This window comes from Gracilinanus agilis, chromosome 2 (assembly GCF_016433145.1).
Source record: "Gracilinanus agilis isolate LMUSP501 chromosome 2, AgileGrace, whole genome shotgun sequence".
NCBI lineage: Eukaryota > Metazoa > Chordata > Mammalia > Didelphimorphia > Didelphidae > Gracilinanus > Gracilinanus agilis.
In genome coordinates this window covers 419476798-419503751 of record NC_058131.1, presented here as the reverse complement: position 1 = coordinate 419503751, position 26954 = coordinate 419476798, and the positions used below count along the sequence as shown (strand labels likewise).

The 26954-nt window shown below is 35.5% G+C and overlaps 1 protein-coding gene across 1 annotated transcript in view; it reads right to left on the bottom strand.

Annotated features, from left to right (window-relative positions):
* The window catches only part of TECPR2 (tectonin beta-propeller repeat containing 2), a 115000-nt gene that overhangs the window by 64757 nt on the left and 23289 nt on the right, over positions 1-26954 (bottom strand). The window contains exons 9-15 of the mRNA XM_044664623.1: positions 24970-25153; positions 17547-17720; positions 12812-12992; positions 11932-12073; positions 9362-9602; positions 7909-7998; positions 502-735 (exon numbers count right to left, since the gene is read on the bottom strand). Coding sequence (XP_044520558.1) covers positions 502-735; positions 7909-7998; positions 9362-9602; positions 11932-12073; positions 12812-12992; positions 17547-17720; positions 24970-25153 — 1246 coding nt within the window. The remainder of the gene's footprint in view (positions 1-501; positions 736-7908; positions 7999-9361; positions 9603-11931; positions 12074-12811; positions 12993-17546; positions 17721-24969; positions 25154-26954) is intronic.

The window sequence follows — 26954 nt, the reverse complement described above, 5'->3', positions numbered from 1 at the left end:
ATAATAATAATAATAATAATAATAATAATAATAATAAAGACATTTGTTTAACAGTTTAAGATTTTGTAAAATGTTTTCCCCCAAATCACCCAATGAAGCAGGTTGGTACAAATATGGCTACTATTTTTTTTTTAAACCCTTTAACTTCGGTGTATTGTCTCATAGGTGGAAGAGTGGTAAGGGTGGGCAATGGGGGTCAAGTGACTTGCCCAGGGTCACACAGCTGGGAAGTGGCTGAGGCCGGGTTTGAACCTAGGACCTCCTGTCTCTAGGCCTGACTCTCACTCCACTGAGCTACCCAGCTGCCCCCATGGCTACTATTTTTTTAAAAAATAAAATAAAGTCACCTCTTTAGGGTCACATATCTAGGAAGCTTCAGAGCCAAAATATGAAGATCTCTGGATTCTAAGTTCAACATTCTTTGCTCCATATCAGATTATGTCTACAGCATGGTAGATGATTTAAATCATAATTTAAAGAAAAATAAGTCAATAGTCATACCTAGCTGAGAAAGGTCCAGCCTCATCCAATGCATTCCTGTTGGACAGCTTTTGGACAATGTTCTGATAAACACTTGCCCAAAGCTATCTAAGCCCCATATGGCATCCTGGCAGGCAGAGTATGCTATCATTTCAGTGTCAGGAGGAAGCTGAACTGTAGAAGGACGGAACTGTGGATTCTGGTCACTCACACAAAACAGATCCTTGGCACTCTGACACAGCCACAAAAAGCTTCCTGTGGGAGAGGGAAATAACCACATTTATTGTTAAGCCACCATTCACAAGTGAGTCATCTGGCCTAAATGTAGAGCAAGAAAGTGTTTTACTTTTGTGCTTTGTACATGTCAAGCAAACTATCTAGAAAGATTGTATAGTCATTGACTAAAATATAAGTTTGCTGGTGACTTCTATTACTTATCATACTTCTTTTTTTTTTTAAACCCTTATCTTCTGTCTTAGAATCAATACTGTATATTGGTTCCAAAGTAGAAGAGCAGTAAGGGTCAGGCAATGGGGGTCAAGTGACTTGTTCAGGGTCACACAGCTGGGAAGTATCCGAGGCCAGATGTGAACTTAGGACCTCTGCCCCCACTTATCCTTCTAATGCTTAGCAAACTCAAACTCAAACATCAGGTTCATTTGAAACATTGCTGCCAACACAGCTAGAGTGAAAGGCAACAGATTAAAAAAAAAAGGCCTTCTTCCCCTTTTACATGTCACATAGGGCTTTTCTTTACCTCTCCAAAGCACTTAGCTACTTGTGTATGTGTCCTCTAGCTTGATACTTGATGCCCTAGGGATTGGGACCCATTTTTTAAAACTAAATTTTATCTTTTGGTTTTTATACCACCAAAATTTATTCTAGTATCGTTCTGCTTACCTTTGTCCTTTCTCCCAGAAAGTCACCCCATATAACCAATAATTTTTCAAAAGAAAAAACAGAGAGGGAAAAAAAATCAACAAAACCAATCAATATATCAAAAAAAATTTGAAAATATATACAGTGTACCATATCTGTGGAACTTCTACCTTCACAAAAGAGATTTCACATTTCTTCTTTGGAGCCATGCTTATTATTTGTAATTTTGTAATGTTCACTTTTTAAAATTGTTTCTTATTAATTGAATACTTTATTTTTCTCAATTGCATATAAAAACACTTTTAATATTCTTTTAAAAAATTTTGTTCTAAACTCTCTCACTTCGTCTCTGCATACACCTATCCCTGAGATGACAAGTAACTTGATATTGGTTTTACATGTGCCATCATGCAAAACATATTTTCATGTTAGTCAAGTTGTGAAAGAAAACAGATTTTTAAAAATCCAAAACCAACAAGTGAAATAAGGAAAGTTTTAAAAAAGTATTCATTGATCTGCATTTAGAGTTCATAGATCCTTTTCTGGAGGTGGATACAATTTTCATCATGGTCATAAATTCCTCAGAATTATCTTTGTTCATTATATTACTGAAATAGCTAATTTATTCACAATTGATCATCTTACAATATTGCTGTTACTATACACAATTTATTTAACTTTGAATTTATTCATGTAAATCTTTCCAGGTTTTTATGGGAGCATCCTGATTATAATTTCTTATTTCACAATAATATTTCATCACAATCATATACCACAATTTAGGGCTAACCCTAAATTGAATTTTCAATTCTTTTCCAACATAAAATAAATAAATATTCTTGTAATATAGGTTCCTTTCCTTTCCTTTTTTTTTTATCTTTTAGGGATATAGCTCTATTAGGGTTATTGCTGGCTTACAGGATAAAGTTTTAGAGCCCTTAAGACATAGTTCCAAATTGTTCTTCAGAATTGTTGAAGCAGTTCACAATTCTACAACAGCGCATTAGTATCTCAATTTTCCCACATTTCCTGCAACATTTGTCACTTTTTTTCATATTAGCCAATATGATCAGTGTGAGATGGTACCTTAGGGTTCTTTCTGTTTTCATTTCTCCATTCAATGATGCTTTTTCCATGACTACTGGTAGCTTTGATTACTTTGTCTCAAAGCTACCTGTTCATATGTTTTGACCATTTATCTTTGGGGAATGACTAGCATTCTTATAAATTTGACACTGTTCTCTACAGGTTTGACAAATGAAGCCTTTATCAAGGGAAAAAAACACAACTTTCCATTAATTTTTTTCAGGGTTATGACTATTGTGTATTTCCCTCCATCCTATTTCAATCTGTTTATTCAATTCTATAACTCCTTTGACCCTGTCTGTACTCAAAACTGTTTTTGTTCCTTCTCTTTTTCTAATCCCTTTTCCTTCCTACTTTCCTTTAGGGTAAGACAAATTTGTATACTAGGCCGAATGTGAATGTTTTCCCCTCTCTGAGATTTAATCGCTTCCTTCTCCACTTCCCCCATTGTAATGTTCACTTTTGATTGTTTTGTAATTGTTCTACTTAGATTATTGTCATAACTGTGTATATTGTTTTCTTGGCCTTCCTTACTTTACTCTGCATCAGATCACATACATCTTTCTATGCTTCTCTGTATTTATCATAGTCATCATTTCTTATAGGACAGTAATATCACATTTATGTACTACCATTTTTCAGCAATTCCCCAAATTATGGACATCCAATTGTTGCGTTTAATTCTTTACCTCCACAAAAAGTGCTGCTATTAAAATTTTGAGATATATGAGAAATTTATTCTTGTTAATGACCTGTATGTAAACCTAGTAGTGGAATCTCTGAGTCATAGGGTATGGATATTTTAGTCACTTTATATAATTTCAAAATGCTTTCCAACAATGCACTCATATGCCTCTTTTTCCATAACTCTTCCAACACTGACTATCCCCATCTTTTCTCATCTTTGCCAGTTTGCAGGGTCTTATCTAAGCAGAACTAAGGGAATAATTTTTTCCTTTTTAAAAATATTTTATTTTTTCCCCAATTACATGTAAAGACAATATTTTAAATATTTTTAAAAATTTTGAGTTCCAAATTCTCTTTCTCCATCCCTCCCCATTCCTAAGAGAGTAAGCAATCTGATATAGATTTTACAAGTACAATCATGTAAAGCATTTCTCCACATTAATCTTTTTTGGGGAAGAGATCACAAATAAAAAAAAAACAAGAAATATAGTATTCTGTATTCAGACTCTGTCAGTTGGAATAATACTTCTATGATGACTACAAAAATGCCAATTAAAAGCAGCTGATGGTTCAGTGGACAGACAGGTTTTCCTTATAATTTTACTATAAATATTATTGGTTCTAGCACTATTTTTGCTTAATATCCTTTATGTTGTTGAGAGTATGCATAGTTTTGTAGCTCATTTTGGATGTCATATTGCTTTCCAAAAAGACTGTACCAATTCATAGATAATTACAACCAGAATAAAGATCCTGTCTTTCCACAGTCCAATTAATCTTTTTTTGTTTTTGTTTTTGTTTTTGTTTTTTTTAAACCCTTAACTTCTGTGTATTCCTTGGTGGAAGAGTGGTAAGGGTGGGCAATGGTGGTCAAGTGACTTGCCCAGGGTCACACAGTTGGGAAGTATCTGAGGCCAGATTTGAACCTAGGACCTCCTGTCTCTAGGCCTGATTCTCAATCCACTGAGCTACCCAGCTGCCCCTCCAATTAATCTTGAACTATTAGTCTTAACTACCTTTGCCAACTTAATGGGCATAAGACAGTACCTTTAAGACTACTTTAATTTGCTTTTCTTTGGTTATTAGAAAATAAAATTTCAGGCAACCTGACAATTTATGCTTCTCCTTTAGAGAATTTCCTTAATATAGGTATAACTATTTATCTATTGGGTAAAACATTTTATTTTCTACAAACTTATTTACCTTTCTTATACCTTTTAGCATAAACAAAATCCTAAAAATATAGTTCAATTCAATTGTAAGATACTGTGTTATATACTGATATGAATCCCAAAAGAAAATGGTTCCTGTTCATTATTAAAGCATTAATTGTCAAAACTATTTGGTATTGGTTACAAATGTAAAAAGCTGATTGAAGGAAAAGACTAAGTAAGTAAGACCCTGAAGCAATTGGACAGAGAAATCTAGTGTTTCAGAAACTTGAGAATACTGGTATGAACTGATGCAGAGTAAAGTAAAAAAAGAACCAGAAAAACTTGCACAATGAACACAACATGAATATAATATGATATGATATAACATAATACAACACAACATAATAATTATAATATAATGAATAAAACATGAGAAGATTTAAAAATTCTAATCAATGAAGTGACTAATTGAGTTCAAAAGAATGTTGGTAGGGCTAGGCCCCCTTCTCAGCAGAGTTGTGTCTGACTAAAGAGAAAAATAAGTCACTCATGTTCAGTAACAGCTAATGTGTTGTTTATTTTGCTTAACTGTTTTTTGTTATTAAAAGGAAGACTTATATTATGGGCAGGGGGTCATTGGAAAGTGAGAGCAAGGTCAAAAAGAGCAATAATAAACTGTAATAAGAACTGAATTTATAAGAATTGATGAAACCATTAAGAGAGAATATGGTGTAGAGGTACCAAGACTGGGCACTGGGGCCATCCATGTTTAGTAGGTAGGAAATGAATGCTGACCCTTTAGGTTAGTAAAGAGGTGGTCAGGAAGGTGGTAAGAAAACTAAGTGAACTGTCTGTAAAGTCAAGAGAAGAGATACTATCCAAAAAGAGAAGGTAACTAATGGTGTCCAATGATAAAGAATGGTCAAATCAAATAAGGTCAGAGTTAAAAGAGCCAGAGAAGTAAGAAGCTAAAAGATAGATTGTAACCCAAAAGAAAATAATTTCAGTCCAGTATTGGGATCGAATGCTAGACTAAAAGGGGCTAAAAAACAGATGTTCCTTGTTGTTCATCCTTCATATTTCGAAGACTAATGACAGCACGAGTGATGTCTTGACTCAGGCACAAGTTGGATTTAAGTGAGACAGAGTTGTACAAAGTGATTGGCTTCAATCTCTCTTCCAGTCATCAAAGTCCAGTGGCAAGACAAAAATCAAGATGACTTCTAATGGCCTATTGGATGACCTTGGCATCTTTGATGTCTGACTAAGCTAGAAGTGCTCCACAACTCTTGCTTCAGCTCAGGCAGTTTTACTGAGATGTGGCCATTGTGCATGCTACAGCTTCTTGAAGTTGTCATAGGCGAGAGTTGGTGAAAGGTGGACATAAACCACAAAAAAGATCAAAGACAGAAGGAAAGGGTTCTCTAAGTATAAAAATATTTATAGCAGTACTTTTTATTGTATCAAAGAATTGGAAACAAAGTGGGTCTCCATCAATTATGAAAAAAACATCAGGGTTTTTTACGAGTGGAAAGCTATACATGATAAGAAATAATGAATCTATACAATAAGAAATAATGAAGATGATACTCAGAGAAACAAGGGAAATATTTATAAGAACAGAGAGGAAGAGGAATGGAACCAGGAGAACAATTTTTATGGACACAGTAATGTAGCAGAAAATAACTTTGAATGATTATGCAATTTTAGTCAATGAAGTAACTAATCACAACTTCAGATCAATAATAAAATATGCCAGCTACCTCTTAAAAGAAAGATGATGGACTAGAATTACAGAATAAGACATATTTTCACACATTTCCAGTGTGAAGAAATGTTTTCTTGAACAACTTTATTTGTTTCAAGGGAGGACTTCTATTTGGGGTAAAAAGGGTAAGTCAGTGGGTAGTTACAGAAAGAGAAAAAAAAAGAAAAGAGCATTGGTAAAGCATGTAATAACTACAAAAAAATAAAATGAAAAGAAATTCAGGCACCACAAACAGGGCAATTTTGTTCCTCCCATGTTAAATTTAATAAGCATTTAAAAAGAAACAAATTATACATAAGAGAATTTCAGTTTCACATGTTTATTATTTTCATGTTTATTAGTTACTGTTAAGTTCATGTTTATTATTTTCATGTTTATTAGTTATTGTTAAGTTCATCATTAAAAAAGAGCTCTCTCTCACACACAAAACACACAGGAGGCAAAGAAATGAAATAACAAGTGTGTAAACAACGCATTCCAGGATTTGGGCTGAAAAATGTAAAGGAAGAGAGAGAGCAAGAGTTTCTGGAGCAATGGTATTTTAACAGTTGGGGAGACAGGTATATTGGTAAACAATAGAATGAAGATGATACAGAAAGAAAATGATCTAGAAAGAAAAGTTCCCAAAAAAGATAGGAGACAATGGGATCAAGGGCACAAATAGAGTAATGAGGATGGCTCTGACAAGACAAAGGGCCAGCTTTTTCTCAGAGATTGGAACAAACCAGGAATTCAAGTAGAAGAGTTTTGAAAAGTTCATGATGAACTCAAAGCAAATAGCCTCTATTTTATAACAAAGTAGGAGATGAAGTTTCTTGTTGAGAGGAAGAAGGAAGTGAAACTGATGTCTTAAAGACAGACCTGGATTATCCACTGTGACTATTGTGATAGAGTCAATCTGGTAAGAACATAAGTATTACAGCTTATCAATTAAGGGTACAATTGAGATTAGATAACATGTTTGGTTTTTTATGTGCAATTTTCTCCTATAGTTTTCAGTAGAAACTGAGTAAGAATCAGGAAAGCATATAGGGGGCAGAGTGTGGTAATCAAGGATTGGAATAAGGCATGAGTATAGAAGAAGGGATCAAGAGATTCCAGAGTAGGAGAATGTATACAGATGAAGTGATCAAAGAGTCAAGACTGTGAAGGGAGGAAAGTGGAGCAAGACAAGAATGATAGACAGGAAGCCTAAGAGACTGAAGGTCACACTAAGGACTGAGAAAAAGTTTAGGAATGAGAGAGACACAAGGATAGGAGGTTATGATATGATAAAGAAATTTCAAAGGACAGAAAAATGCAAAGGACACCTCTAGTGGGACTGGTCTGAGTGGAAGTAACAAAGACATTTGGATAGCCAGAGAGAAAATAAAGTCAAGGATGCTTAAGGCTATGTTAGAGGCTGCCAGGAAGTAAGAAAGTGGTACAAAAAAAGAGTTGGGGAGGACAAAACTCACCTACTCTTCAAATTTACTGAGGAGTATTTTTTGTGTGCCAATGAAAATCATCTGGTGCCCACTTCAGACAAACTCTGTCTATCCCTGTAAAAGGGATAAAGGTACTGTGCTTTTAGATATAAATCAATTTTAGGAAAATTGATTTTTTTTCTCAAGCACTGGCTCCCTTGGATAGCCATATCTAAAACTACTTTATGTGGCTAGTATTATTTTGCCCGTGGACATGGCTAATAATAATAATATTTTGAAAACTACATCATCCTATCTGTGTATGTATTTGTGATGCCTGTAAGATGACACCATTCATTATCAGGTAAAAAAAAATAAAATTTTGCTTGAATTTATTTATAAACTAGCCTATGCATTAAATTTCTTAATTAAATAAAAACTGACCAACCTTCTTTAGTAGGTGCAGCAGAAGCCAACACAAATATCCATTTTGTTGCTGAAGCAGTACCTCGTGGAACAACATTATTCCAGTACGTCCCTGGAAACAATTAAAAAAAACTAATCATTTTTGTTCCTCTTCTTATCTGGTTTTTAATTAACCAAGTCTTCTCACAGATAACTGGAGATTATCTAGTATTATCAAGATTACTATTTTATTACAGACCTCTAAATCTCATTGAATTTCTAGCATTGTATCTTTTAAAAAACAAATCACAATTTTAGGATCAAAACTAATTTCAGGAGAATAAAATAATTTGGTTATTACTATAGCTATATGTGATTAAGAGGCAATTTATATTGATATGATTTCTTTTTTTTTCCTTTTGAAAGTATATGAATGTTCAAGATCACAGATCTTGTTTCAGTAATTCCAGAAGGGACTCTATTTCCCTTATTCTTTATTTAATGAACATAATTATTTAATGAGTATATTCTGTATTTTTATTTTTAACATTATCTTAAATTCTGTCTTAAAATCAATCTTCAGAATAAAATGCTAATAATATGATTGGAAAAATTTTTTTAACTAAAAAAAATTTAAACGGGTCTCAAGTTTTATGTCTATTTGAGAATATCGTCAAGATAGATACATACAAGATGCTCAAGAACTCATCTTTTTGAGAGCTAGGGAGAGGAAAGAGAGTTCAGAAGGGTTCAGTACTATGGCAAATTCACAACAAAAGTGATTCACTCACAGAAAATGAACTGAGTACATTTTAATTTATAAAACTACCTGGAGAGTCTTCTCAATTGTTCCATTTTAAGCAGTGGAACTATTATTTTTTTAGTGGCACTATTTTTTTCCTACTGGAAATATAATATTTCACCTCAGGATCTTATAAAGTTTGTCATTTGGGTGAGTTTTTCCTCACATAAACATAAAATTCATAAGACAATTACTTAGGAGTTGCTCTATTATTCATAAAATATCATAATACATTTCTTTTTTTTTAACTTTTTTTTTAAACCCTTAACTTCTGTACATTGGCTCATAGTTGGAAGAGTGGTAAGGGTGGGCAATGGGGGTCAAGTGACTTGCCCAGGGTCACACAGCTGGAAAGTGTCTGAGGCCGGATTTGAACCTAGGACCTCCTGTCTCTAGGCCTGACTATCAATCCACTGAGCTACCCAGCTGCCCCCCATAATACATTTCTGATGACAATTCATCACTTACCATCAAGATACTGATATTTCAAGCAAAAAATTCAGGTTTTTAAAAATGAAGAGTAATTATACAACTTTAGGACTCTCTTCTACTAAATTGCCCTCAAACCACCATCTTTAAGCCACATCTCTTTTTCATTTGAGGGTTTAAAACTTATCTTTTGGTACTTACTTTTAGAATGAGGCCAACTTAAAAAAAAAAAAAAAAAGAAAGGATAAAAAAACAAACCACTGACCTACTAGACTTCCTTTTGCTACATGGAATTCATTCTTGCCTGATGAGATCCAAACACCACTATTGTTGACACCAAGCAGGCTTGGCTGACACTGAAGCTGCTGTGACCAGAATGCCATTCGAAGTTTGTCTGCCACTTTCTCCACAGGAGCTTGTGCAGCTGTTGCTACTGTGTGTGTGGCATGAATTATTGTCTGAAACAAGCTGCACTGGTCAAACACCACATAATCTGTGATGCTAACCTAGAAAGAACACCACAAAATATGACATCCATAAGCTCATTTGTACACTTGCTAGTTCTATGGTTAGTTTCTAGTCCACATCGGTCTGAATTTCTACCTTCAAATGCTCTTAATGGCTTGGGTCAAATACTTCCTAGATCCATGATTCTCAAAGTGTGGTGCAGGAATTCCCAAGGGTCCATGAGACCTTTTAGGGAGTCTGAAGGTCAAAACTATTTTTATAATAATGCTAAGATGTTTAATTTTGAATATGACAAATATCCATAGATACAACACATATAAAACAAAAGTTCAGAGGCCGATATATACATATCCCTCAATACATGTTTTTTTCTAAACCCATATCTTTTGTTTTAGTATCAATTTTAAGATCGGAAAAGTGGTAAAGGCTAGGCAATCAGGGTTAAAACACAGGGTTATACCTAGGGTCACACACCTAGGAAATGTCTGAGGCCAGATCTGAAACTAGGTCCTTCTGACTCCAGGTCTGGTGCTCTATCTAGCAACCTCCTCACTAATTTTTAAGAGAATAAATGGGACATGAGAACAAAAAGTATGAGAGTCACTATATTAGAATAATTCAATCCAATCAGAAAAGCATTTATTAAGCATCATAAAAGATAAATATGTGCTAGATGTTGGGGATATACAAACAAAAATCTTTGGGGAGAAAGACAACATCTAAATGGATAAGATCACTCATGATCTTCTAAGAAAGTAAAAAGCACTAAAAAGTAGCAGGGAAGCTCAGGAGAGACACTTGAACTGAGACTTAAAAGAAGCTAAGGATTCATTCTAGAGATGGAGGATTTAAGAAGGGAGTGTGTTCTATACATGTGGAGAAAGAGTATGAAAAGAAATGGAAGTAAGAAATGGAATAATGAATTTGAAGAACAAATTGGTTAGTTTGGCAAGAAGTTATCTAGTCAAGAATGAAAGGGAAGAAAATAACTATAGTATTTAGAAAAAATTATTTTCTAATTGGTCATTTCTAGTGAAGCCCAACCATAAAATAATAAATTATACAAAGAGTCACTTGAGGGGGTCAGCTAGGTGGCTCAGAGGATTGAGAGTCATGTCTAGAAATCAGAGGTCCTGGGTTCAAATCTGGATTCAGACACTTCCTAATGTGTGACTTTGGACAAGTTACTTAGCCCCCATTGCCTAATCCTTACTGCTCTTCTACCTTGGAACCAATACACAATATTGATCCTAAGACAAAAGTTCTAAGGGTTTAAAAAAAAATTATTGAGGTTGTATACCTTAATCAGTAAAAAGTGAATGCTAGGTAAATTTATAAGCAGAGAGGAAGCATTCAATTCCCCAGAATGCTTTGCCCACAGATGGTTTTATCTAAATTATAAAACATGAACAGAAAATTCTTCATTTTTCTGATTCAGCAAAAGAGAGTATAATCTTTATTATATATTAACATGTTTTCTTTTTCTCCATGTTCTTATTGCCATGCATTTAAAACTGGGAGGGACTATATGGGTCACCTGGTCCAAAACTCCTTATTTGACAAATGAGGAAACCGAGGTCCAAAAGAGTTTTGCTCATACAAAGGGTCTACAACCAAAGTAAAAGAAATGACTGCCTTTGAAAATACAAGTCTTAAGTGATACTGAAAAAGCTTTGAATCTCAAAATATAACATATTCCAAAACTTAATTATCAGTATCATCTCTTATCAACTTTTATAGCAGCTACTTGTTGACTAGCACAGAAATTACATAAACACTGAAAGCTACCAAAGCCTATATCTGTTCAGGTGGTAGATGGGGAGGAAAGAGAAAGGGATGCAATTTCCTTTAAGGACAAACTAAGTCATTCTAGTACTAAGTCACACGTGAAATCAATGGGATAACTAAATGAAAAGATTGCTTTAAGATGACTCTTGTTATATACTCAAAATATATCAATTTCTAATAGCATTTTGAAAGAAAAAAATTTATTCTTCCCTGAAATTGCCTTCACTTTATAAATTTCAAACAAACCTTTTAAATAAATAAAGATACACAAACTTTAATTGTGGCTTAGCATTATATATAACTATTAGTCATTTCCTTAATACATTTCCAGCCATAAACAACATCCTTAACTAGATGTTCAGACTGAGGTTGCTAGGTTTATTTAGTACATACTGGCACATTTATAAATAGGAAAAATAAAGCCTGCTTTATTTAATTAAAGTAGGATTTTCAAATTATCTAATGATGAAAATCCTATGATGCTGTTAGTGTGGAGGAAGAAAGAAAGAGATTTAGTTTAAGACTTCCTGACACTATCTATGGATGAAGAGTGTCCCTTATTGACAGCTGAATGCCTACTTGCCACCAATGGTCATCATCTCCTTGAGGTTTCTTGGAAACAACACCAGTTCTGAACCAGAGATTTCCATGGATGTCCAAAGCCCATATGGTTTGTTGATCTCCAAGAGTTATACACACAGGTTCCAAAGCTTGCTTTTCACTGCAGGCATTAAAAGTCAAAGGAAAAAAGGAAATAACTAGATTGCATAATCAGATTTTCATTATTTGCCATTTGATAATTAAATGTTCGCTAAAATGACCAAGTTACAGTCCTATTCTTAAGGACCTAAAAATCATCACACTAAAAAGGTGAAAGGTTTGGAGATTTGTACTCCACCATCACACAGCAGAACACACAGCTCTTAGAACCTGAGGTCACATCCACGACAGAAGGAAGGACCATTGTACAAAAGGGAAGTGAGAGGAAGGGTGGAGATGTGACAAAAGAGCAGCAAAGGCTCCTTAACTTCTTTTATATATCATAACAACTCAGGGGAAAAAAAAGGATTCAGCACTCAAAGGATGTTGAAAACAACATCTTTTGTCTATTTTTTTTCTTTAGAACTATAAATCCTTTTACACCAGCACCTTATTTGGTGAAAACAATAAGAAATATTTTTAGTGTCAATTAAGTGTCAAGTAGAGGAGTTAATTTTAATAGAATTAGATGAAAATTGAAAATCTGGTTCTAGGCTAATGTGGATTTCACTCAGTTTTCCTAAATGTGGAAAAAGAAATCTTTAGGATAAAAAGTCAGATTCTAAGTAAAGAATTTCCTTCCATCAAGATTTATTATATGGTACCTCAAATAGAAAATTTCAATATACTAGATTACACGAGAATACTCAACACTCTTAGCAATCCCGTCTTAAGGATTTCCTTACCAATGTCTCATTACCTTATTATGTCACATTTCCACTGTTCCCCTTCGGGACAAAAGCTGCTCACTCCCTCTCGAAACAGAAGTGCCCTTTGTTCAGTTAATGCCCACACCACATTGTTTCGGGATGTGATCTGAGACAGAGGATATGGGCAGTCAATCTTTACAGCTCTGGCACAAGGACGATCCACGCTCAAACCTTTAAGTAAAACAAAGATAAAAAGCCCCCCCCCAAAAATCACTGTATTTGCAATTTCTCAGTTATTCCCATAGCAGCCATGCTAACTTAAGTTATTATTTTTCTCCTGGATTACTACAATACTCTAGACCAGGGGTCAGCAACATATGGCTCTTTCTGCAGGAACCATAAAGTCAATTTTTTTTCAGGCGCTGTTATAGGAGCTCACACTGTGAGCATTGTACGGCTCTCACGAAATTACATTTTAAAAAATGTGGCGTTTATGGCTCTCATGGCCAAAAAGGTTGCTGACCCCTGCCCTAGACCCTCTCCTCCTTCAATTCATCTCATATGATTATACTTCTCTGATCCTGTCCCACTTTTGCCCAGAAGCATATATATGTATGTATTTATAACCCTTACCTTCTGTCCTAGTAACAACTCTAAAAAAGAAGGGCAAGGGCTAGGCAAGCAAGGGTAAGTGACTTTCCCAAGGTCACACTAAGCTGTGAAGTGTCATCGAATTTGGATCCAGGTCCTCCTGACTCCAATCCTGGCGCTCTATCCACTGTGCCACCTAGCTGCCCTTGCACTATATCTTTCTGAACTTTTCTATTACCTACTCTATGCTTTAGTCAAACTGAAACTATTCATTTTCCCCCAAACATGGTCCACAATTTCCTGCCTGTATACACTGATCACTAATAACTCCTTCTGAAATGCCCTCTCATTTCCATCAGGTGATACCCTACCCATTTTCGAAGAATTAGCTCAAAAGACACTTCCTCCACAAAGCCTCCTCTGATTCCTTCAATGAGAAAAGGTTTCTTTCTCCATCTGGTAACTTTTAACACCTCTCCTTAAGTACTTATCATATACTACTATATGTTATATTTTATCTGTGTGTCCTTTGGCACAACACAGTTTTAGAATTTAGGTGACTTGCTAATAAAATACATAGCAAAAGTAGAATTTAAATCCCAGTCTGGCTCCTTACTTGATTCTCTTTCTGCTACATTATACTAACTCCCAATCATAAGGAAGGTATTAATGAATTCAAATACAGTTTTCCTGATATTTGACAGAACTCTGAAATACTAAAACTATATACTCCCTGGTTTCAGACCATGCCTAGGCCCTCTTATTTGAACTTGCTCCCTAGGCAATCACATATTACCATGCTGATATTGCAAAGTTGCACATTCTCCCATACCCATGTTCTAGAATCTTCTTGTTTCATTTTACAGATGAAAATACTAATAGAGAAATTAAGAGGCTTATATCGTGGCATATAGATAAGTAACAAAGCAAGGGTTCAAATCTCTGGACCCCACACCCACTGTTCTATTATATGAAAAAAGTCTAATTTCCAAGCTAGAAATATCAGTATATGATACTGTCCTTCTTTGCTGCTCCTCCAATAAGACACTCCATCTAACCACTCCAGGTATTTTCTCTGGCTGTCCCCTACAACTGGAATGCTCTTCCTCTTCCTGGCTCTGGCTTCCTGTGAATCTGAGCTAAAATCCTACCTTTTGAAAAAAGTCTTTCATGATGAACCTTAATGCTAATTCCTTTCCCCTGAGATTATCTCCAGTTTAAACTGTATATAGGTTATTTGTATTTTCATATTGTTTTCCCCAGTAGACACTAAGTTACTTGAAAGTAAAGACTTTTGTTTGTTTGTTTGTTTGTTTACTTAGCAGTGCCTGGGACAAAGTAGGCACATTAATAAATACCTGTCAACTGGGCAAATTAATTCAAAATTAATGTAATTTACAGAAGTATGACAAAGTAAGGACATCTATTAAATGTTATAGGAAAGATTTATTTTTTTTTTGGACCAGCTGGAAGCTTTTTCTGGTAACCTTTAATTTAATTTAATTACTATATAGGTCAGTGATGGTGAACTCCACCCACTCTCCAGACTGTGTACCTGTGCCACCCCCATTATGTGCCCCACCCTCTGACTGCATGCAGTGCCCCCACCCACCCCTGCATTGCATTTGGGGACAGGGCTGCAAGCTGGGGGAGGGGGGTGGCCTGCTCCAGCTAGAAGTGGCTTTGATCAGCAGGCTGGCCGAAATCAGCCCCTGGAGCTGCTTAGGGTGACTGGGCTGAGCCCCTGAGAAGGTGGAGGGAGGCTAGAATGCCCCAACCCCTGCATTTGGGAGCAAGGCCAGGCTCCCAGCCAGCCAAGCCAGGGGCTTGTGGGTGCCCACAGAGAGGTCTCTGTGTGCCATCTTTGGCATGTGTGCCATAGGTTCGCCATCACAGATATAGGGGCTTCCTATTACACTTAAGAACAATTCTGGCCCTTGCCAAGTGGCGTATTCTCCTGATAAATCCTATTCAGTTATCAATACCCTACTCCAGTGATTCCCAAAGTAGGCACTACCACCCCCTGGTGGGTGCTGCAGCGATCCAGGGGGAGCGGTGATGGCCACAAGTACATTTATCTTTCCTATTAATTGCTATTAAAATTAAAAAAAAATTAATTTCCAGGGGGCTAAGTAATATTTTTTCTGGAAAGGGGGCAGTAGGCCAAAAAAGTTTGGGAACCACTGTCCTACTCCAACAACTTTATGTCAGAAAAACAGAGGTCAGAACCTTAGCATACTATCTTTCTGAAAGGTTGCTGACACCTGATCTAAATGCTGTTTACAAAAACTCTCTTTTTTTTAACCTCTTACCTTCTGTCTTAGTATCATTTCTAAGACAGAAGAGTGGTAAGAGCTAGGCAATGGAGATTAAATGATTAGTCTAGGGCAGTGATGGGCAAATGATTCCCTGCGGGCCAGATCCAGGCCGTAGTTTGCCTTAAGGAAGTGATGGTGAAACTTTTGGAGACTGAGCGCTCAAACTGCAACCCTAATGCAACATGGAGCCCCTACCTTATGCCAGACAGTGGAGGGAAGAAGAGCTCCCACTGGGTTGCTGGGCAGAGGAGCAGGTAAAGTGAGAAATGCCCTTGGCCATGTGTGGAGAGGGGCAAGGGAGCAGCATGTGTGCCATAGGTTTGCCAACATAGGTCTAGGGTCACAGGGCTAGAAGTAAAGCCAAATTTGAACCCAAGACCTCACATCTCCAGGTTTGGTGCTTTATCTACTCTGCTACCTACCTACCCCTCAGAGACATTTCTAATGCATAAGGTTGACTATTCTTGCTCATTGGGAACAAACTGGGAATCAATTATTATTCACTGACAATCCAAGTGATTAAATCATTTTCATAGACTCAGCAATTTTAGGTTAGTCAGATTGTCATTTAAACAAATCCATCAGGGTAGGCTGAATGGTGTTTCTTCCCATAATCCATTCCAGAGATTGCTAGTGTAGAACAATATTTCAGTTGTTGCTGACAGTGCATATACGAGCCTCATTACTGTTTGTTCCTAATAAACAAGCCCCGTTATATGCCCTCAAAAAAGTTAAAGGTTTCTTAGGATGATATGAATTGTTTCTTATTAGAAATAATTTCCCTTTGGGTTTTCTGGACATGAAATGGAACATTTTGTATGTTCAACATAGGCCCTTAGAAGAGGAAAATTTTTCTATTATTAATTTAATTTCAATTGTCTCTTTTTAGATTTGGTAAGGGAATATAAATGATTTGCACTAGATTTGTTATAAGAAGAAACACTTTAAATTAATCTAAATGATTTGCAAATTCAACTCAGTTCAACAAATATTTATATGCATTGAAATTGCTTATTGCTAGAATATGACACAAAACAAGAGTTCCTTCAGTAAGGAAGGAAGAATATAGCATGTACACAAATAAGTATAGTATAAATTAGAATGTGGCAGAAGCAAAGAAAGAATCCCAGGTAATAAATTCTCTTTTTTTTCTGCCTTTACTTTTATTTATTTTCTGAGTAGAAGAGGACAGTTAGCATCTAAACTGGACTTCTGAAAAAGGAGGATTTGACAGGCAACGTGGTGAAGTAAAAAGCATCCTCAGTTTGGAGCCAGATGACCAGATTTCAAATCCTGCCTCTACTATGTTACTATGATAACCTATGACACCTGAAGCAAATTACTCAACTGCTCTGGGGCCTCAGTTTCCAAGGAAGTTGTTCTAGATAGTTAAGATATCACCTAAAAATGGGGACAAAATGTGTTTCAGGCATGGATATGGAGTAGAAAATATCAATAGCCATTAAATTATCAATACAGTAAAAAAGGAAAATGTAAATGCCTTTTGACTAAAATTCATCTTCTAAAACCCTAGGTCTGTGTTGGAAGACCTATATATAGCATGTGTGTCAGAGCAAGCCAGAGGGGGCTACTCCCTTCCTTCTCTCCATGAGCGCCTCAGGACATTTCTCACATGACCTGCCCCTCAGCCCAGCAACCCAATTGGAGGACTTCCTCCGTCCCCTGTCTCGGGTAAGGTGGGGGGCTCACATGTGAAGTGAAGGTTGTAGTTTGGGCACTCAGTCTTTAAAAGATTCGCCATCACTGCCCTAGGTGAAGATCTCTCCTATATTCTCCAATCCTTTGATTTAATCTAAGAGTACTACTAATAAGTAAAGGTGTGACACAAAGATGATTCAATGAAAAGATTAATTACCTGTTTGCAAGTACAAATCTCCATTGGTCCTAATAATCCAAGCTGTGTCATCACTTAAAGCTACAAATACAGCTTGTGGAAGTGCCTCATACCAATGACGCTTTCCTTTGATAGTTACTTTCCCACAGGCAAATGCCTTATTAGATTTCTGTTCAATCTTCCAGAGAAGTGCACCTGTGAAAAATTAATTCATTAGTAAATATATCTATATGCCACATCTTATGGAAGATGCAAGAATGTATATGAGATCCTATCTTCAAAAACTTACAAATCTAGTAAGACATTATACAAATAGATACAACATAAGGAAGTATAAGCTAGTGCCATGGGAGGTATAAAGTGCCTTGGGAATTATTTTGAAAATTCTCAATGTGACAAAAAGCGAGTATCTGCATACATAAAGTAGAACAAAAAAGATTGTATATGAAACCATATATGTCTATCTCATATAGTTTGCTCTAAATAAATATATATTTACATATACTTATATGGAATTTATATTTTCCATATATTTATACTTATTTCCATATACATAGCTATATATATTTCCAAAACCAGCCTGTTGATCTGTTCTGGGCATTAAAATTAATCTAGTTTTTAAAAACGTTCCTTCTTTTTTCACTATTGCTATTGACACCCTAATGTTGTTGCCAATCTCACAATCCTCAATTTAAAAAGAAGTTTTTTTTTTTTTAAAAAAAAAAGGACCCTATGACAGATATAGTCAAGGAAAACAAACCCACACATTGGCTATATCCAGCAATGTTTCTTTCTGCACTTTTAGTCTATCACCTCTCAGTCAAGAGATGGTAACAAGTTTCAACATAGGTCATCTGGAGTCATATTTGGACATTGCTTTAAGATTTCTTAAGTCTTTCAAAGTTGTTTTTCTTTACAATGTAGATATTGTAAAAATTGTTTTCTTGTTTCTGCTCACTTCAGTCCATATTAGTTCATTTAAGTCTCACCAAAATAATCTGAAATCCATCTCTTCAGTCATTTCTTAAAGCAAAATATTAATATGCCATAATTTGTAAAGCCATTTCCCAAATGATAGAATCCCCCCCCTTTTATATGACACAAAGTGCTGCTAATTTTTTTTTTTTGTATCTAGGGCCCTTCCCTTTTTCTTTGATCTCTTTGGAGTATAAAGCCTAGTCAAAGTATTGCTGAAGCAAAGTGTATGCATAATTCAGTGAGTTTTGGGGAACAGTTCCAAAATTATTTCCACTGGAAAAAGAAATTTATAACTCCACTGTCAATGTTCCTCTCTAACAACTGCCATTTTCCTTGGAACCTGAGGGTTGTTTTAATTGACATTTTTCTTATTATTGTAATTTGGAGCAAATTTTAATATGGCCATTGATAGTTTAATATAGCGATTAATACATTTGTTGAGAACTGACTCTTCATATTTCTGGCTATTTATCTATTTGGGAATGTTGCTCTTATATGTTTGAATAAAATTTCTATATATTTTGGATATTGGAGTTCACTCATGTTTGCTGTTATGATAATCATAACTATTTATATTATTCCTCTCTTATTAACTCATTGCCTTTTACAAAGAGGAAGGTGATGAAAAAGAAGGAATGTGAACCAATCAGCTGTGTATAATTAGATTGATATGTTTCCTTTCCATTGATCTTCTACTCTGCTTGCTGAGACCCTAATCCAGGGGTCGGCAATCTTTTTGGCCATGAGAGCCATAAACGCCACATTTTTAAAAATGTAATTTCGTGAGAGCCATACAGTGCTCACAGCGCGTGCTCCTGTAACAGCGCCTGAAAAAAAAAAATTGACTTTATGGCTCCTGCAGAAAGAGCCATATCTGGCCCTCAAAAGAGCCAGATATGGCTCGAGAGTCATACATTGCCAACCCCTGCCCTAATCATTGGTTCTTGCCTTTTCCTTTTTCCCCCCGTTCAATTCCTCCCCTCCAAAGTTCTCATATGTACGTGTATATGCATGCATGTGTGCATGCGTGTGTATGTGTGTGTGTGTTCAATTCTCTTTTGTTCAGGTCATCTGATGCCTGTCCCCCCATCCCTTCTCTTTCATATTTTTTATTCCTTTATATATTTTCCATATTCCTTTACATATTTTTCTTCTCGTATACTCCAATTATGAAAAATAGTAAGCTCCAGTCTTTTCTTTCTCCTTTTCTTGTGACATTCATATATTTTATATATACATGTATAATATTCCTTTTATACCCCTTTTTCTCTGACCTCTTAAAACCTTCAGAACAAAACCAATCCACTTCCTAGGTCTTCTATTTGTTTTATAAAATTCCCTTAATATCATTTGAAGATGTTAAGGTACTGAAGGGGCATTTGTTTTTTTCTCCCCCTATTAGAATGTTAGCACATCATCATATGTCCATTCCAATTTTTCAAATAAGTTTACTTGTCTAGGTTTCATCTGAGTCTTGTGTTTATATTCAAAGTTTCTGCTCAGTTGGAATCTTTTCTTCAGGAATGTTTCAAAATCCTGTATTCCCTTAAAGATCCATTTTTCCCCTGTAGGATAATACCCAGCTTTTCAGGTAGGTGAATCCTGCTTGTAAGTCTTGTGCCTTTTTTTTTTAACCCACACTTTTTGTCTGAGTATCAATTCTAAGAGAAGAGTGGCAAGGGCTAGGCAGTCAGGGTTAAATGACTTGCCCAGGATCACACACAGCTAGGAAATGTTTGAGGCCAGATACAAACTCATGTCCCCCCAACTCCAAGCCTGGATCTCTATCCTCTGTGAAATCTGCCTCCATCTTATGGCTTTTGAATTGTGGAATATTATATTCCACGAGTGAATCTCATTTATAGTAGAAGCTGGCAAGTCTTAAGTGATCCTGACTGTGGTTCCTTGGGATTTAAATTCTCTTTTCAGATACTTGCAGCACCCTTAATGTGGAAGCTCTGTATTTTGACAATGCCATTCCTGAGATATTTCTTTTCAGGAGATGATCAGTGAATTCCATTTTTAGAAATAAAAATTGCCTACTAGTTCTAGCTTATTCAAGTAATTTTCATTCAGTATTACTTTCAACATAATATCCAATATTTTTCTATCTCTCTTTCTTTCTTTCCTTCCTTCTTTTCTTCTCTCTCTCTGAGTCAGATGATTCTCAAATGATCTCTATAACCTGTTTTCCAAGTAACATTGTTTCATTTTCTTCTGTTTTCCCTCCAATCTTATGATTTCATTCTAAAATTTCTTACAGTTTCATGTAATTGTTGATTTCTGTTTGTTCTGTTCTGATTTTTATGAAGTCCATTACTTGGGTCAAGCTTATTGCGTTCTGTTCTAAGCTATTTATTCTTCTTCCATTCTTTCCTCTAGAAGTCTTTATTTCATTTTTTTATCTCTCTCTTTATTTCCTCTTGGCATTCATGTGCTTCTTGAAGAAAATCCATTTTTTTCTTTGAGTATGTAGTTGTTGTAGAGTTATTCTCTTTTCCTAGTTGGATTTTTGGGTATCTATGGATCTATATTAATTATTTATAATGATTTATTTGTTGTCCAATCATTTCAGTAGTGTCTAACTCTTTGTGATGTTGTTTGGAGTTTTCTTGGCAAAGATACTGAAATGGTTTGGCATTTCCTTCTCCAGTTCATTTTACAGAAGAGAAAATTGAGGCAAACAGGGTTAAGTGATTTGCCAGGATCACACAGCTAGTAAGTATCTAAAGTCAGATTTGAACTTAAGACTTCCTGACTCCAGGCCCAGTGCTCTATCCACTATGCCATCTAGCTGCCCAATAGTAATGACTATCTTCTCCTTACTTAACTCTCAAGCTTTTGTTAATGATTTGGACCGCATGGTGTGTGGTAGGTTCTGTTTAGTTTTCGCATGATTTCTTGGATTAACTTCTACACTAATATCCCACCTTTCAGAGTGTAACTACTCTGACTCTTGGTAGATTTTTAAATCCCCTGGATTTTGAAGGTTCAAAGAACTGGATGTTCAATGTTCTATGGCATCTTAAGACAAAGTACCTCAGAACTGTGGACCTGGAATGTCCATGACTAAGTATTGCTATGTCCAATCTGGTTGTCGTACCTCCCTACAACTTCCTTTGTGCTACAGGTTTCCAGCTACCTTGGAATTTTCATATCAGAAAGCTCCATTCTGGCTGCCTCCAGATTCAAAGTCTTATAAGTTACAGGTATCCTCTGACCAGTGATGTTATGAAACTCAAATGACATAAAGGATGGAAAATACTTTGCCAATCATAAAGCATTATATAAATGCCAGTCATAACTATTACTATAGTCACCAGATCATTTCATTCCCTGAGCTTTCTACTGCTAAGCTCAAATGATATTTATAAAGCAATACAGGGGTGTTCTAGGTGAGTAGGGGAATGCATACCCACAAACTTTCAAATCTAATCTGTATTATTAATATTTATAGCAATCCACAAAATAATGACTTAAACTAATTTGCAGGAATAGCTCATTTCTGAGGCATAAATGCTCACACTGAATAAATAACAATCTCAGAGCTGGCTTCAACATACCCCTGCTTCTAGTTCCATCTCTGGTCATAATGCAAAGTCTTCCATCTGGTTTTCATGTGCTAGTGTTTACATTTCTGTTGGGTCTGCCCTCTTTCCTACTGTTTGTAGGCTTCTAAATGACTTTTTATGCAGCTTTGAGGCAGATGAAGCTATTTACTCTAGTTTTTCATTCGATTTCTTGATTATTATTCAGTCTGGTTTCATTTTTAAGGTTTTGTGGAGTGGGTATGTAGGAGCTAGATGCCTCCAATCAAGCAGCCATATTTGCCAGAAATCTACCGGAGTGAAGGGGCTGTGAAATCACTTCTGGATGGGATTAAAACTTGATAGAAGAGGTTGTACTTAAACTGAGCCTTGAAGAATATTTAGGATTTTCACAGGTGAAGCCTGGGAGAAGAAGGCATTACCTTACATAATAACATTAGTAAGACACCAAGAGAAAAATAATGGCAGAAAAGCAAGAGGTTTGGAGGGAAACTGTACAGTTATCTAGTGAGTAGTTCAGTTTAATTAGAGTGAAGCTTTTGGAAAAGTGAACATTTAAAGATCCAACTAGGAAAGTTGGTAGACCACATTGTGAAAAATCTTAACAGTCAAGCCAAGGGATTAGAATAGGCAACTGAAAGCCATTTAACAGTTTCTGAGAATGACATGATCATAGATGTACTTTAAGAACACTACTGTGGTAGGAAGTATGAATTAGAAGAGAAAAATAATTTAGGAAAAAAATGATCAATGCAAACAAGAAAAAAAGAGGTAACAATTTGATAAACCAAATATTAGGATCAGAAAGAAAAATTATTAAAATATATAATCATATAAATACTAACATCTCTAATTTGATTTATCAATATTATTGAACTAAATTCTTATTGTTGTGATGACCAAACAAGATTCCAGAGGGGTAATGATAGAAAAATGCAACTCACCTTCTGATAGAGATGAAGGATTCAGAATACAGAATGAGACAAAATTTTTGGCCAATATAGAAATTTGTTTTGATTGACTATATATTTTTGTGATCGGTTCTATTTTTCTTGTGTTCTTATTTGATGGGAAGGAGATACATGTGGTGAGATGGTGAGAAGGCAAATCTTAGCTGAATAATATTTTCATTAAATTAAATTTATACAATATTTTTAAAATAAATGATTATGCTAAAAACAAACAAAATTAAGAAGTCACTTTAGCCTCCAATTTAAAAGCAAGAAAACTGAGGCATATTATGGAAGCAAAGGTCACAAGAACTTTGTGGCACAGTTGAAAATAAACACTCCAATACTCTTCTGTTCCAATTTGTCCAATTTCTTTGTAATATGTTAGCTGAGCTAAAATAAATACTAAACACTAGCTGAGCTAAAATAAATAAAAATAAATATACATATATATTTCTTTTTTATCTAACTCCTTGAACAATGAGAGAAGCTAATGTTAAAAAGACTAGATGAGGAAATTACTTCATGCAAATGGAAGTGGTAGTGGTGATTTAAAACCATTAGGGTATCATTCAGTCAATTTCTACTCCAACACATGAATGATTATACCTTAGTGGCTTGAAAGAATTGATGTGACTTCAATATATAGTCAGGAAGTAGCTCAGAGGATATGGTACATTAACTATTTAAAAAGTAAGCATATTTATAAAAACGAAAACAGAGCAGAAGCCAGCACAGAGTAGTACAAATAAGGATGGATGTTTAAGAGTATGGATTTGAACCATAGCTCTGCTGCTTATATTTGTTCTTTCTCTGCCCCTCAATTTCCTCAATTATAAAATTTGAGGAAACTAAAGGATCTTTAAGGTTTTTATTCAAGCCCAAATCCCATGATTTGATCTGAATATTACTCAAAATCTTGTGAAATCTTAAACACGAGCAAGAATTTGTGTAACCAGTCCTAATCAAGAGATCCAAAAATGGAATATACCACATTTAAAAGACTCTCCATCAGGGGGCAGCCGGGTAGCTCAGTGGATTGATAGTCAGGCCTAGAGACGGGAGGTCCTAGGTTCAAATCTGGCCTCAGACATTTCCCAGCTGTGTGACCCTGGGCAAGTCACTTGACCCCCATTGTCCACCCTTACCACTCTTCCACCTAGGAGCCAATACACAGAAGTTAAGGGTTTAAAAAAAAAAAAAGATTCTCCATCACAAGTGTTATATCTCCAATATACCAGTTAAATCAACAATTTAAAGTTTGGGGAAAAAAAGGACACTTATGGTAAAAAAACTCTTTCTAGGAGTTTGGCACAACAAACTCCTTTAAGGTCCTAAAAATATAAATACTATTAAAAGTAAAAGAATCAGGCAAAAAATTGGGATTCTAGGCAAGACCTGAGGAGAATAAGGGAAATTCAAAATTGTAGAGCAAGTGATTTTTATCAAATGAAGTATCAAAACTCTAAAAACTCATGCTTTTGTGTATTCCTGATATTTTTTCATATTATATCTACCACTCTATCCCTACCATCTTTTTGCTACCCACTCGGCCACCTCACACATCCCACTTTCCTTTTCTTGCTCTCGGACCAATAATCAAATTAATATTACCATTCTTTCTGAAAAGGGCATGTGGATTAACTCCCTTCTAGCTGCCACTCACCATCCCAGGCATTTCCCAAACCAAAACACCCATCATTAGCCACAATGCTCTTATAAGATACTATCTCTCTCCAGTAGGATGTAAGCTCTTTGAGTACCAAGTCTATCTGACTTTTGTATTTATAACCTCAGAACTTAGTATAATGCCTGGTACAAAATACGTACTTAATAAATGATTTTTATTTCTTCCTTCTATTCTTTGTTCATATCACATATTCATGTTAGCATTAATAAAGTTAATGGTGGTATTTTCTATTAGATTAAGTAAAGAAAGCAGGACGCCTAGAAGCTGGGGATTCTAACCTGAAGGAGAGACTGCCACCTGCTGGACTGCATCTTCAAATTTCTGCCATCGTATTCCAGCACTTGGGAGACCGCTACAATACAGTCCACCTTTGTAGTCCAAGCACCAGACATACTTCTCTGAAACAACAAGGCTTAGGATTCCATAGCCAGGGCCAGAGTATCCCATCCAGCTTTCTGCAAACTAAGGAATAGTGGTTAGAACAGATCTGTATAGATTTGGATATAGGAGACAGGGTAGCACTATATAAGTAGGAATATTTTCAATAGGTAGTAATACAAAAATGTGCTTAAAATGATAAAAATCATATGAAAGCAGATCTCCCTGTCTTTGGGATGCACTGCAACTAACATAATATAGAATCAATGCTATCTTTCCCCTTTAAAAAAGCACTAGGAGTTCAGAAAATGATTACAATATGCTCTAATTTTCATAATGCTTATAATCAGAGAATCTTAACATTAATATGATCATAATATATTGAAAAGAAATAAAAAATAATACTTCAACTGTCTAGCCTTATAGAACAAATATGTTCTTTGGAAAATTAGTAATGAGGGGGCAGCTGGGTAGCTTAGTGGACTGAGAATCAGGCTTAGAGACAGGAGGTCCTAGGTCCAAATCTGACCTCAGACACTTCCTAGCTGTGTGACCCTGAGCAAGTCACTTAACTCCCACTGCCTAGCCCTTACCACTCTTCTGCCTTAGAATAAAGTATAGGTTCTAAGACAGAAAGTAAGGGTTTAAAAAAAAAAGAAAAATTAGTAATGAATTTGAGAATCTAGTCCAATGCCTACTTGATACAGGACTCCCTTATACAATGGTTCATCTTTAGATTAAATGTGTACATGAAAGTAATGCACACATATGTATCTCAGAATGTTTCTCTCTACTTTACTGAAAAAAACTTATCAGACAATGTCCCCCCAAAAATCCGAAGACATTTGGAATATATCAAAAAAACTTCCCAAAGCTCCTGATGAAAAAAATGAGACTGCAGAATAAGAAGAAACTTAAAAACTAAATCAGAAAAACCAATTTATAATTTTTTCAAGAGAGATACACTGATGTCACAGATAACATTGAGCTAACTCTCAGTTTTGGCAGAGAACTCATTGAAAATTGAGTTCCTTCTCTACCAAAACAAAAAATGTCCTTTCAACATAACCCAGCAAGTGATTATCCAGACTTTGCTTGAAGATTTTGAAGAGAGAAAAATTCATTATTTCCAAAGGTGGCCCATTCCACTTTTGGATAGCCAAATGTGAGGAAGTGTTTCCTGAGTCCAAGCTTAAGTTTGCCTCTTTCCAACTCTACTCTTCCTCAACGGTGGGACCCAGAAGTGAAGAGAATAATGCAAAAGTGTCTGATTAAGGCCAAGTGCAGCAGGACTCTGATCTCCCTAATCCTTGACATAATGACTCTCAATGCAGTCTAAGATTATATTAACTTTTGGGAGCTGTCAAATCACATTAGAAGTATTTAAGCAGAGACTGATTAACCACTTGTCAGGATATTATAGAGTATTTCAACTAACTCAAAATCATTATTTTTTCCCACTTCAGTAATGTTTCATTTTTTCCAATTACATATAAAAAATTTTGGCATTTGAACATTTTGAATTCCAAATTCTCTCCCTCCCTCCATGCTCCCTCTCCCCAAGGCAGTCAGCAATTTGATATTGGTTATGCATGTGATAAAGTACAAAACATATTTCAATGTTAGAGACATTCTAAATATGTGAAGAATGACTGAAAATTTTGCAGGCTAGTCAGAATTTTTATGGACTTTTTTTACAACTTGAGCTAGATATTTATAATTTTATATCTTTGTAAAAACCAAAAGGAAACTTCATCTATACTTAATTTCACAATGTGAATATTAACTTCTCTGAGATGAGTGTAAAGAGACACTTTTTTGGAATTTTATCTCAGGACAGGTAAGTTATCCTTCAATCTCTCACTGATCACTCCACCAAAGCCTC